The sequence below is a fragment of the Aquarana catesbeiana genome, linkage group LG04 (genome assembly GCF_042186555.1).
Source record: "Aquarana catesbeiana isolate 2022-GZ linkage group LG04, ASM4218655v1, whole genome shotgun sequence".
NCBI lineage: Eukaryota > Metazoa > Chordata > Amphibia > Anura > Ranidae > Aquarana > Aquarana catesbeiana.
This window is the reverse complement of record NC_133327.1, coordinates 493,519,695-493,533,514: the sequence shown is the minus strand read 5'-3', so window position 1 is coordinate 493,533,514 and position 13,820 is coordinate 493,519,695. Positions and strand designations below refer to the sequence as shown.

Genomic DNA, 13,820 nt, shown 5'->3' with positions numbered 1-13,820 from the left:
CATTTCCAGAATGGATAGGTCCAGCTATGGAACCCTTTACGTCTGCTCTGCGCTCTAAGCTGATGAAGTCTGCGCCATTTAATCTCAGCGCTCCATTATTGTCCTTGTTGGGAGGCCTGGGATGAAACAGCAAGATTCATGAAGCCACAACCCTTTTAAGCCAGTTGGGGGAGCTAGAGGAGACAAACAAAACCTGTCAGGGCAGTAGATAAGGTCAAGGCCAGGCAGGAAGAATACAAATCAAAATGCGATCTCGCGCAGTAATCTCATAACCTGGGAAGAATTTCCTCTAGGTAAAGTGTGTTTGGAATATGGTAACACAAAACGTGTGGTTAAAAATAGTGGCGTAAAATTAATATTTTACATAGGTGCATAAACATTCTATAATAAGCTAATAAAGTAATAAATAATCAGCTGATACACATGTGAATGCCATTACATAGCTAGTAAGTGCTACCAAAATTGCCAATAAAGTGTAATATAAAAGTGAATTGTCCAAATGAGTAATAAATGGAAAGATTGGGTCCTCAAAGATGGATGAACTGTAGTAGGAAGTCCTAAACAGAGATATGATATGGATCCAATAGATGGTTTCTTAATAATAAAGTGTAGTAGTGTTGCCCTTCCAAACATCCTGTAAATATGGTCTCCCAGAACTCTCACCTCAAAACTGTTGTGTCATAGCTTTTGTGGGTACTGGTCCATGGATGTTGTCACTGCTATATGAGTTCTGGAAAATTCACTTTATATTACACTTTATTTATTGGCAATTTTGGTAGCACTTACTAGCTATGTAATAGCATTCACATGTGTATTAGTTGATTATTTATGACGTTATTATTTATTATAGAATGTTTATACACTTATGCACCTATGTAAAATATTAATTTTACGCCACTATTTTTAACCACACGTTTTGTGTTACCATATTCCAAACACACTTTACCAAGAGGAAATTCTTCCCAGGTTATGAGATTACTGCGCGAGATCACATTTTGATTTATTATCTTTATTTATATGTGTCACGGTGCACATTTGAGATTTTGCTGCATTTATCTTATGTTTATTTTATTATACGGTACCGATAGTGCGAAGGACACTTAACACCAGGCAGGAAGAATACAAGCAAAAAAGAACAGAGAAGAAAGGAAATGGGGTAGAGAAGACAGGAGGTGAAGAGAAAACCAGGCTAGTTATTTCTAGGAAAGAAATGTGGGTGGACCTATTAAAAGGCAGGAGTACCTAAAGATGAGATAGATGGGATTTCTACTACAGAAATGCTGAAGAGGTGTAAACATTTAGTAGGGAAAACTGCCAGGGTTAGAAACACTACTCCTAGTGAAGATATCAGCCTAGACTTAGAGAAAACAGAACAGACCCCTCCTGTTAGCCCCAATCCAATTCCCAAAACTGAACATGAACCCAAACCCAAATCCCTTTATCCTGGGGAGGAGTTAGAGAGAATCAGAAAAGGGGATTGGGAGGTTCCTTATCCTTTATGAAGGGAAGGTGAGTCTCCTGTAATAGCAGTGAGGGCAGTGACAGCAGGAGACCGACATCCATATGCACCTGTCACTGTATGGTGGAGGAAGTCATCTTCTCCTACACATGTAACAGCTTTAGTTGATAGCGGAGCTGAAGTTACACTTTTGCAAGGAAATCCTTCCCATCACAAAGGAGAATTGATTCATGTAGAAGGTTTGGGAGGGCAAACTACCCCAGCAGTTAGGATACGGGTAAAATTGGCCTTTGGCAAGGGATCAGGATTTATGACAAATGTTTTGGTATCAGAGTTACCCGAAAATATTCTTGGGACGGATGTACTTCAAGATCAGTCAATTCAGACTGAAAGAGGTACATTCACATTCGGGTATCTGGATAAAATGTATCTGGTAAGGGCGGTGAAGGCTGTGGTCAGAGGTCATGCGAAATGGACCCCTGTCTACATTCCTCCACCAGAGAAGCCAGTCTGTCTCAAGCAGTAAAGACTCCCTGGAGGCCACAAAGAAATTGGGGAGACTATTCAAGAACTGTTGAGAGTAGGGATCCTTAGACCTGCTGTAAGTCCTTTCTCCTCTCCGGTGTTCCCAGTAAAGAAACCTGATGGGACATATAGAATGACTGTGGATTACAGAGGTCTAAACAAAGTGGCACCCCCATTGAAGTCAGCTGTAGCAGATATGATCTCAATTGTTGAGAAAATTGCTAAAGATGCAGGAGAATATCATGCTGTGATAGACCTGGCTAATGTTTTCTTTTCAATTTTGATAGACCCAGAGTGTCAAGATCAGTTTGCTATGGTGTGGGACGGCCGCCAGTACACTTTCACTGTCCTTCCGCAAGGCTATCTTCATTCTCCAATGATTTGTCATGGACTGATTGCCCGAGATTTAAAAACCCTGAATTTGAAAGTCACTGTGTTTCACTACATTGATGACATCATGATCTCTGGGACAAAAGAAGAAGATGTAACTGAAGCACTGCACTCGCTGATAGAGTATTTGGAGAACAGAGGGTGGGCTATCAACAGAGACAAAAGTCTAAGGACCTACCACAGAGGTGAAATTCCTAGGAATGATGTGGACTGGGCAACAGAGGAAAATTCCAGAGACAGCTGTGCAAACTATCCAGGCGCTGTCACCCCCTAATACCAAAAAGGAGGCACAGAAGTTCATTGGAGTTGTGGGGTTATGGAGATCATTCATCCCACATCTTGGACTGATTCTGAGGCCTATATATGTCACCAGGCAAAAGACTAAGTTCTCATGGGGTTCAGAGCAGCGGAGTGCATTCTTGGCTGCTAAAGAAGCTATTTTGCAGCATCAGGGATTAGGACCCGTGAGACAAGGAGTACCATTTTGGCTGGATGTAGTGGAGCAGAATGGTACCATATCTTGGAGTTTGTGGCAGCCAAATAAAGAGAAAGGACTGAGAGCAATACCCATTGGATTTTGGTTCAAACAACTGACAGGGGCACAGAAGAGATACACGCCCCTAGAGAAGTACCTGTTTGGGGCCTACACAGCACTTCAACATGTAGAGACCATTACAGGAAAGGACAGTCACCATCCATACTGCATTGCCAATAGCAGGATGGGTAAGAGATAATGGACTGACCACTAGGGCAGCTGTAGCCCAGAACCAGACACTGATGAAATGGAAGTCGTACCTTCAAGAAAGAGGGGGTATTGCAGCTGGGGATGTTAGAGACATTCCAAAACAATTGGCAGGGCTTGTTACTTTTACCAGCACCCGGCCAGAAGAAGAAATCCCTGTGCTGCAGTCATCTCCCATTCAAGAGGTTCCACCCTTTGAGTCTCTGTCAGAAGTCATGAAGGAGTCAGTGTGGTTCAGTGATGGTTCAGCTATAGTCGCTTCGTCTGGGCATAAATGGACAGCAGCAGCCTACAACCCAAGTACCGACACAGTCCTGCAGGAGACCGGAATTGGAGGGTCCCGTCAGTATGTAGAGTTGAAAGCTGTAGTGATAACTCTTCAGGAGGATCCTTCTTCCCATGTCACTATCTACACTGACAGCTGGGCAGTTTTTAAAAGGACCGACAACTTGGATGCCCACGTGGAGGTCCAATGAATGGATGATTTATGGAAAGGTGGTGTGGGGAGGCAAGGAAGTCTGGGACTACATCTGGAAGGAAGCTCACTCCCGCACCATAAAAGTGGGGCATGTTGATGCACATGTGCCCCTAGTCCCAGACTTTGAGAACTATAACATATTTGCAGATGAAATCACCAAAGTGAAGGCAGTTATGCCAATTGATCCTGTTTTGATGAACTTGGCCAGCTGGGCCCACAAGCAATCTGCACATTTGGGGCAGAAAGCAACATATGAATGGGCACAGCGGAGAGGATTGCCTATATCCATGGACATGATAAAGACTGTAATAGGGAACTGTACAGTGTGTGGAGAAGTGCGACAATGGCCATTGCAAAAGTACTCCACTGGGTCGATTAAGAGGGGTGAGAGGCCTGCAGAGATCTGGCAGATTGACTTCATCGGGGAATGAATGGACTGAGATACTGTTGCACTGCAGTGGACACCTATTCAGAACTTATGCTTGTTCATCCTCGCAAACGTGCAGATCAAGCCGCAACGCTTCAACTGCTCCAGAAACTTGTCGTTGCTTACGGATGTCCCAAACAAGTCCAAAGTGATAACGGCTCACACTTCACTGGATCAACAGTACAGCAGTGGGCTAAAGATTCTGGAGTGTACTGGTTGTGCCACATCCCATACCATCCACAGAGTGCAGAGTTCAGTATTTATGTAAGGTTCCTGAAAGAACAGGGCTTAACAGATACCATGTTACTGCTTCCCATGACATAGAAACCAAGAGTGACGTATATGAAGCTGAAGCCTCCTTAGGAATGAGAGGGAATCTGGCAGGAAGGTTTGAAGTTATATTTGCATTGGCAGATGAGCTTGAAAACAGTGGCTGGGACTCTGACTGGTTAGTGGATACTTCTCAGCAAGAGTGGAAAGTGAGGCTACATAACATCAAACCTTCCAAAATAAACAGCAGTGATCTTCTGCGAAATATCAGTATATTTCCTCTGCTCCCTATTGATGTTCTTTGGGAGGGTCAGAAGTGGGTACAGGCAGGGGAAAAGTGTTAGTCAGATATCCAGGCAAGAAGCCATTTAGAGGAGAGATTGTAGCTGAAGGGCTTGGATCTACGGTTTATGTATTATTAGAAGGAACAGATAATCCGCTTTGTTTTCCACTCCACAGGCTGTCTCCGATTTGATCCATAGGAAAAGATGGAAAGAATGACGAAAGATCGCAAGAGCTGTGGAGAGCAAGGCCTTTGATGTATTACAAGCCTGGACTTGTTTCTAAAGAACTTTAGAATAGACTTTCTAATGAACTTTTTAGTTAAAGACTGAAACACCTTCTCAATGACAGAAATATGGGAGGTGTTGCATTCAAGGAAAATGAGTGTTTAGAATGAGTTTTCTTAGTAATGAAGTGATTTTCTGTATGGAGTCTGAAAGAAAAAAAAAAAAAATCTAGGGCGGAATGTGTTGCGTTTGTTAAAAATATGATTTTTTTTTATATTAATCAGACATAAGATACATGGGACAATATAACAATAGTGCTAAATACCGTCAGGTTTTGACTGGAGTAGACAATGGGTACGTAGATACCATTGTTGTATTACAGTTTGAATAGACTATTGTCTCTATTGCTACAGTAAGCAGGTAAGAGGGGCTCTCAAACTGAAAGAATGACAGTTAGTCGGTTGTTATGGAAACAAGTTTGTAACCATTAACTTTTATTAACAAACCTTGTACAAATAAAAGGGAGTAGAGACTGGGAAAGGGACACACACACACACACACACACACACACACACACACACACACACGCCATTATGCTTTGAAGATCAGAAGCCACTCATAATACAAGAACAGTGCCTGACCTCCAGAAAAATCGTTGCCAATGGAGATCACAAACATACAGTAACAGAAGATAAGTAACTTTTAAGTGTATTTGTACTGTTATAAACCATAGGCTGTTCATTTGCTAGGCATTTCTGCTTGTTATAGATATCTGTCAGTCTTGTATTGTATTCCTAAGATTGTAATAGTTTTGTATGTAGAGCATCTTGGTATAGTAAAAGCACATTTACACACTGCAGAAGTCTCAGCTTCCTTGCTTATACCACAGAGCAACCTTGCTAGATAGACACAAGCAAAACACATCTTTAGAAGAGGCTTTCTTCAGGGACAACAGCCATGCAGACTAATTTGATGCAGAGTGCAGAGTATGGTCTGAGCACTGACAGGCTGATCCACCCCACCCCTTCAACCTCTGCAGCAATGCTGGCAGCACTCATACGTCTACTTCCCAAAGACAACCTCTGGAAATGATGCTGAGCATATGCACTCAACTTCTTTGGTCGACCATGTTGAGGCCTGCTCTGAGTGGAACCTGTCCTGTTAAACCGCTGTATGGTCTTGGCCACCTTGCTGCAGCTTAGTTTCAGGGTCTTGGAAATCTTCCTATAGCCTAGGCCATCTTTATGTAGAGCAACAAGTCTTTTTTCAGTTCCTCAGGGAGTTCTTTATCATGAGGTGCCATGTTGAACTTCCAGTGACCAGTATGCGAGAGTGAGAGCGATAACACCAAATTTAACATACCTGCTCCCCATTCACACCTGAGACCTTATAACACTAACAAGTCACGTGACACCGGGGAGGGAAAATGGCTAATTGGGCCCAATTTGGACATTTTCACTTAGGGGTGTACTCACTTTTGTTGCCAGCGGTTTAGACATTAATAGCTGTGCGTGGAGTTATTTTGAGGGGACAATTTACACTGTTATACAAGCTGTACACTCACTACTTTACATTGTAGCAAAGTGTAATTTCTTCAGTGTTGTCACATGAAAAGATATAATAAAATATTTACAAAAACAGTCCCGGGGCATGCTGGGACTGTGAGGTCATAAGAGGGCGTGGTCATATGATCATGACCACGCCCCCTTATGACCTCACAGTCCCAGCATGCGCCGGGACTGTAATGTCATAGGGGGGGCGGGGTCAACGCCTATATAAGTCATAGCAGAGCGCACAGAAAGCATTACAGCCGGAGAGAGCGTTGTGTCAACATCTCTGGAAGAGAAGAGGGAAGAAGACGATCCAGATGTCCGGGCTCCTCCGCTAGCAAAAGAGCGGCAAAAGAGCAGAAGATAGCGGAGGAGCCCGGCAGAAGGAAGAAGAACCAGAGAGCGTGGAGACGACACCGGAGAGAAGGAGAAGAGGCCTGAGAGACCCCCGATGTAGGCAGAAGACCACCGAAGTCGGAAGAAGATCCCTGGAGCTGCCTAATAAATTACTTTTAAAACCTGTGGTGTGTTTTTTTTAATTGACACTTTTTTTCCCTAGGTGAATGGGTAGGGGTACCATGTACCCCATACTCATTCACATAGGGTGGGGGTCCGGGATTCCGATAAGCCCCCCCGCCCGCAGACCCCGACAACCAACGGCCAGAGGCCCCTGTCCTCATCAACATGGGGACAAGGTGCTTTGGGGTGGGGGGGCCGCAGGGCGCCCCCTCCCCAAAACACCCACCCCCCATGTTGAGGGCATGCGGACTGGTACGGCTCAGGAGGGGGGGGGGGCGCTCGCTCATCCCCACCCCCTTTCCTGACCGGCTGGGCTGCGTGCTTGGATAAGGGTCTGGTATGGATTTTGGGGGGGACCCCCACGCCATTTTTTCGGTGTAGAGGGTTCCCCTTAATATCCATACCAGACCTAAGGGCCTGGTATGCCCCCAGAGGGGTATTCCCTTTGTGCTCGCCGCAATAGGAAAATGTTTTTTTCCTATTGCAGCCAGTGCGAGATGTACAGTACCCTGTCGCCGAGAACCAGCACGATGGGTTCGCACTGGAAACATTCTTGCGGCCGCGTACTGTAGTTTGTACAAAAGTCTGATGCTTTTGTGTACACACGATCGGACTTTGCTCCATCGTACTTTTGTTGCTGGAAAGTTTGTCCGTTCGCACAGTCAACAAAAGTCCGATGGAAACAGAAAAAGTCTGTCCGATGAAGCGTACACATGGTCGGATGTTGCTCCGAAACAGCTAATTTGCATGTTTGTTGTCAAAAAGTCTGATCGTGTGTATGGGCCTTTAGACTAGCAGATTTGGATGGACTTGACTAACAAATTTAACTACTTGCCTACTGGAAACTTTTACCCCCTTCCTGCCCAGACCAATTTTCAGCGCTGTCGCATTTTGAATGACAATTGCGCGGTCATGCAAAGCTGTACCCAAAAACCAAATCTTTATAAAATTTTTTTGAGACAGAGCTTTCTTTTGGTGTCATTAAATACCACTGGGTTTTTTTTTTTTTTTTTGCAAAAAAAGACTGAAAATTTAGAAAAAGTAAAAAAAGTTTCTCTTATAAAATGTTGCAAATAAGTAATTTTCCTCCTTCACTGATGTGCGCTGATGAGGCTGCACTGATGGGCACTGATGAGGAGGCACTAATATGCAGCACTGATAGATGGCACTGATGAGCAGGCAATGACGGCACTGTTGGGGCTGAACTGATAATCACTGTCAATGTAAGGAAAAAAAAAAAAAAAAAAAAAAAAATGTAGATAACTTGCATTTCTTTGTTTACATGTGATTAGCTGTGATTGGGCCTTGTCATCGACTCTTTACAGGAAATGTGCTGTATCCCAGGGACAGAGAGCACCACCGATCGCCGCACACTCCTGTAGGCGCACAAGCGTGGCAAGAGTGGGAAGACTTCATATGACGTTGTCCCAAAACAAGAGCCGCCGCCCACAATACAGTGGGCGGGAGGTGGTTAAGCTGAATTCCAGCTAACACTTTATAAGCAGATACAGCTAACAGTTTTTCCCTTTTGTGATAAAGGTTTCACATAAATAAAACCTTTAAGATTAAAAGCTGACCTTTGTAAGCAAGAGGTAGACAATCCGATAGGAAACAGCTACATCTGTGCTTTGTTTTTAGAAAACCCATACTGCTCTACAAACGTAGGCCACGGGTGCCCCATGTAACGAAAGCTTATTTGAAAAATAAATTGATTATAATACTAGGTATATATTCTATCAGTTTAAAGAAATGAATGGCTTCCAACCTAAAAATGTATGAAAATATCAGCAACTTACCAGACAGCCACCCAAGAGGCTGGCAGCAAGGGAAGTGGGTGGTGTACCCTGCTGTAGCTGGCAGAAAGAAATAATGTTGATATTAGTGTTTTATTTGTTTTTTGTCACAGTGCGTTTGTACTAATCAACATAAAAAGGTGTATACACAGCTTACACAAAAAAAAAAGAAGGAAAGAATGGGACTTTATATGGAGGCATGTCACTGAATAAATAAATACTTAGTTTATATTAATCATTACATTGTTTATTAATTCCAAATCAAGTTGAAAAGTATCAATAATCTTTGGTAAAGGACATAATATACTGTAAATAACAGTTCACTTGTATACACATACAATTATTATACAAAGTAAAATACATGATTAGCCGTACAATTTCATAGATCATTCATCCATTAGTAATAAAAACATAGGAAGAAGGTCTATAACTTACAAAATGGTCCAATAGCGACACCCAACCTATATCCAAGGGAAGAAGGGGGACAGGGATGGTGATCTCCCCCGGGGCTGAGGTGAGGAATCCCATCCAAACCGGGGACAGCAGCCAGGTGAACACCAGGCGACCATATCACAAGCATGTGCATCTTGTGTGTGCTTGATAAACCACACTCTTTTCAGTCACTGGTACATGTTCACCTCATCAACAGTTCATTCAGTTCACATGGTTTCATTTACATATCCTTGCAGAGCAGTGTGGGTTGCCAAGCACACACAAGATGCACGTTTGTGATATGGTCACCTGGTCTTCACCTGACTGCTGTCCCCGATTTGGATGGGATTCCTCACCTCTGCCCCGGGGGAGATCATCATCTCTGTCCCCCATCTTCCTTGGATATAGGTTGGCCGTCGCTATTGGACCATTTTGTAAGTTATAGACCTTTTTTTGACAGATGGTTCTCCTTTTAAAGGGTATGCTATATTTATAGATATGTTATTGACTTAATTTCAGAGCATTTTACTCCTGATGAGTGGCGTGAGACATGAAACGTGCGTCAAGTACACTTAGAACTGATGCCCAGACAAGCTTGGCTCACTAAGAGCAATTGCTTATGTTTTTATTACATTCCTCGAGGTTCTATATTAACATCTACCGTACTATGCATGGTACAAGATCTACCGAACATAAAGCTAAATCAATTCTTGATAGTGAATTGTGTGTTTTAGAATAACATGTATAAGCATATTCTTCAGAATGTAACATCCTCCACAAATAGTAAAGCCCTAATTCCTTGCATAGTCTTGCAAGATGGGACAGGTGCTCAGAGGTCATTGACCTTGGAGCTGGGCATCTGTCCCGCTTCAGGTCAATTACATTATTCAAGTCTCCAAGTACCAATATTGGCACCAGGGGGGAAGCCCCAGCAAAGGAAATAAGCTGACGAAGTGCTTCTGGATTATTTGGAAGAGATATTAAGGAAAATTGTTATCCATACTCACCGTAATTTTCCTTTCCTAGATGCTCCGCATGTCAGCCTACTATGGGCCAGCTCCGCCCCCTCTGACCCCTCCAGGACCACCTCTTTTCTAGCCCATAAAAGGGCGGCTGTCTGCCCACACCAGTGTTAAAAAAAAACCCCGCCTCACGACGGATAAACTGGGTGGGAATCCTCCGCCTGACATAGGGAGGATACAGGAAAGGAAAATTACGGTAAGCATGGATAACAATTTTCCTTATTCCTGGACCTCCCCATGTCAGCCTACTATGGGATGTATCAAGCAATATTAAGAAGGGAGGGAAGACAAAAAATAAAAAATAAGCCAAACCCTCAATGCAATGCTACTCAAAATTTTTTAATGGGCAGCCGCCATAATAACTGTAGGGCCAAATGTTTCCTCAGGCGGACAAGCCATTCTAAGCCTGTAATGCCCAATAAAAAAAGGTGTTGGGCGAGCTCCAGCTTGCTGCTCTGCAAACTACCTCAGGGGCGACCTTCGCCTATGCCCAGGATGCTGCCATACCCCTCGTCAAATGTGCTTTGATCTCTGAAGGAGGAGGAAGGTCCAGCGTTTTGTATGCAATATGCATGGTCTTGACAAACCAGGAAGACACAACTCTGGATGTTGCTGGCATACCCCTTTTTTAGGTCCCATAGGGAAAACCTACAGCTGATCTTGTTTTCCAAAGCTTTTAGTCCATTTCAGGTAGGTTGAAACCGCAGAGACCAGGTCTAACCTACTCCACTCATCATAAGCTGTATCCGCTGGAATGGCTGGGAGAATGACCTCCCAGTTTATACGAAATTATGTGGCCACCTTAGGTAGAAAGCTCGGTATCGGCCTAAGGACTATCTTGTCTGGGAGCACCAAACAATATGGTTCTTTAGATAAGAAGGCACACAACTCAGAGTCTCTTCTGGCCGAGGCCACGGCTAGCAAAAAACAAAAACAAAAAAACTGTTAAGAAATAATGAACAAGAGAAATCTTGATCAAATGGAGGAACCAGCAATGTTCCCAAGGCTAGTGTTAAGTCCTCTTTTGGAAAAAATGATTTCAATGGAGGTCTGATTTCTATGGCTGCCCCTAAAAAAAAAAAAAAAAAAAAAAAAAAAAAAAAAAAAAAAAATCAGATCACCAACGGATGTAGAGCATATCTTGTACACAACATAGCCGACAAGGCAGGGATTTGACCCTTCAGGGAATTATAAGCTAACCCTTGGAGACTACTCTGCAGAAACTCCAAAATGTTAGATACTGAAGGAGATCCAAGGTCCCAACCCCTTTCCGTAGGTTACATTCGTTCTGACAATCCTGTAATAATGTCATTAGCTTTATCCTCCTGCGGTTCGGGTGTCAGCCCCCACTCTGCAGAAGGAGATTTTGACAAGGAGGCAGAGGGATTGGTGAGCCCAACTTCATCCTCCAAGCTAGAGGGAACCACACCTCCCTGAGCCAGTAAGGTAGGACTACTATTGCTGTGATCCTTTCTCACTGAATCTTCCGCAGGATTTTGAGAGCCAATGGAAGCGGCGGGAACACATATACCAAGGGGAAGTTCCAAGACCTGGACAGAGCACCCTGACCCAATGCCTGTGGATGCTAGTTCCGGGAGAAGAAGCAAGGCAGTTGACAATTCTCCAATGCCATAAGATCTATCGAAGGCGTCCCCCAGACCCTGAAGATCTTGCGTAGGTACTTGGGGTTGATGCCCCATTTGTTGTGATCCCCAAAGCCTCGACTCAAGCGATCTGCAGAAACACTGCCAGGCCCTGGGAGTTAAGATGCTGTAAGAGAGCCGAGATTCTACTCTGTGCAGAGGAAGATTGACATGCCACCTGAAGGAGAGGGTGACTTCTTGTGCCCCCTTGATGAGACACATAAGCCACCGTAGTTTTGTTGTCCAAAAGAATCTTGACAGCTCGACCTCCCAATCCCAGGAAATTTACACTCTTCGCCCCACAAAGGTACCATTGGCCTTGAACCTGCTGTCCCAGGCAGTGTGCCCTTCAGCCTGCCAGACTGGCATTGGTCGACACCACTATTGGTTCTGAGGCCTTCAACGGAACTCCGCAGGAAAGATTGCGAGCTACTGACCACCAACCAGGGACCAGATTATCGGAATTGGCAGACGATCCCACTGAAGAAGAAAGTTGCTTTGAAACCTCCTTCTGCGCCACCTGACCCATGGGACTACTGGAACTGTGGCTGAAAAAAACCCCCAGATACTGCATGTATTCCTTCAGTATCATAGAAGGCCTGGCCATCACTACTTTGTCTGAGACTGGATCTCCTGGACCTTCCTCTGAGGAAGAGAAACACGGCCCGATCCGTGTTGAATTGTACTCTTAAATACTCCAACATTTGGGTCAGATGCATCTGGCTCTTCCGAAAGTTGATCAACCAACCGAAACGAGCTAGTGTTTTGCATTTGTCATTTGACGGACCCAGAAGTAGCATGTCATCTAGATAATGAAATATGTGCACTCCCTTGTCCCAGCGAGCCAAACCACTGCCTGAACACACAAAAACATGGAAGGAGAGAGTGCCAGCACCTGCCTAACAAAGGTATATACAGTCATTTATACTGCCAGTGACCTTTGCCAGTAATACACAGTCATTTATACTGTACCATACAATCCCACCTCCTCAGGAGATTTACAGCCTATATGGGGGGTCTTCTGAATCGGGAGAGGCTGAACCCAACAGGATGGATGGATGGATGGTTGGATGGATGGAGAAGAGAAGAAAATACAATAAAAAATAAAAATAAAACTTTAAAAGGCGTCCGGAGCGAGGACGAAAAAAAGAACACTGGTGTGGGCAGACAGCCGCCCTTTTATGGGCTAGAGGTGGGGAGGTCCAGGAAATTATATATATATATATATATATATATATATATATATATATATATATATATATATATATATATATATATATATATATATATATATATATATATATATATATATATATATTTTCACTCTTTGTTATATTGCAGCCATTTGCTAAAATCATTTAATTTCATTTTTTTTTTTTGCTGTGACACTCATATTTAACTCAGGTGCTGTCTATTTTTTCTAATCATCCTTGAGATGGTTCTACAGCTTCATTTGAGTCCAGCTGTGTTTGATTATACTGATTGGACTTGATTAGGAAAGCCACACACCTGTCTATACAAGACCTTACAGCTCACAGTGCATGTCAGAGCAAATGAGAATCGTGAGGTCAAAAGGAACTGCCTGAAGAGCTCAGAGACAGAATTGTGGAAAGGCACAGATCTGGCCAAGGTTACAAAAAAAATAATTCTGTTGCACTTAAGGTTCCTAAGAGCACAGTGGCCTCCATTATCCTTAAATGGAAGACGTTTGGGACGACCAGAACCCTTCCTAGAGCTGGCTGTCCGGCCAAACTGAGCTATCGGGGGAGAAGAGCCTTGGTGAGAGGTAAAGAAGAACCCAAAGATCACTGGCTGAGCTCCAGAGATGCAGTCGGGAGATGGGTGAAAGTTGTAGAAAGTCAACCATCACTGCATCCCTCCACCAGTCGGGGCTATATGGCAGAGTGGCCCGACGGAAGCCTCTCCTCAGTGCAAGACACATGAAAGCCCGCATGAAGTTTGCTAAAAAAAACACCTGAAAGACTCCAAGATGGTGAGAAATAAGATTCTTAGGTCTGATGAGACCAAGATAGAACTTTTTGGCCTTAATTCTAAGCGGTA

General features: G+C 43.7%; 1 protein-coding gene across 1 annotated transcript in view; it reads right to left on the bottom strand.

The window, feature by feature from the left end:
* Positions 1–13,820, bottom strand: part of LGALS8 (galectin 8) — a gene marked incomplete at its 5' end in the record, with an annotated part of 50,441 nt that overhangs the window by 24,797 nt on the left and 11,824 nt on the right. Inside the window, 1 exon segment of the mRNA XM_073627690.1 lies at positions 8,666–8,722. Within this exon segment, the coding sequence (XP_073483791.1) occupies positions 8,666–8,722 (57 nt within the window).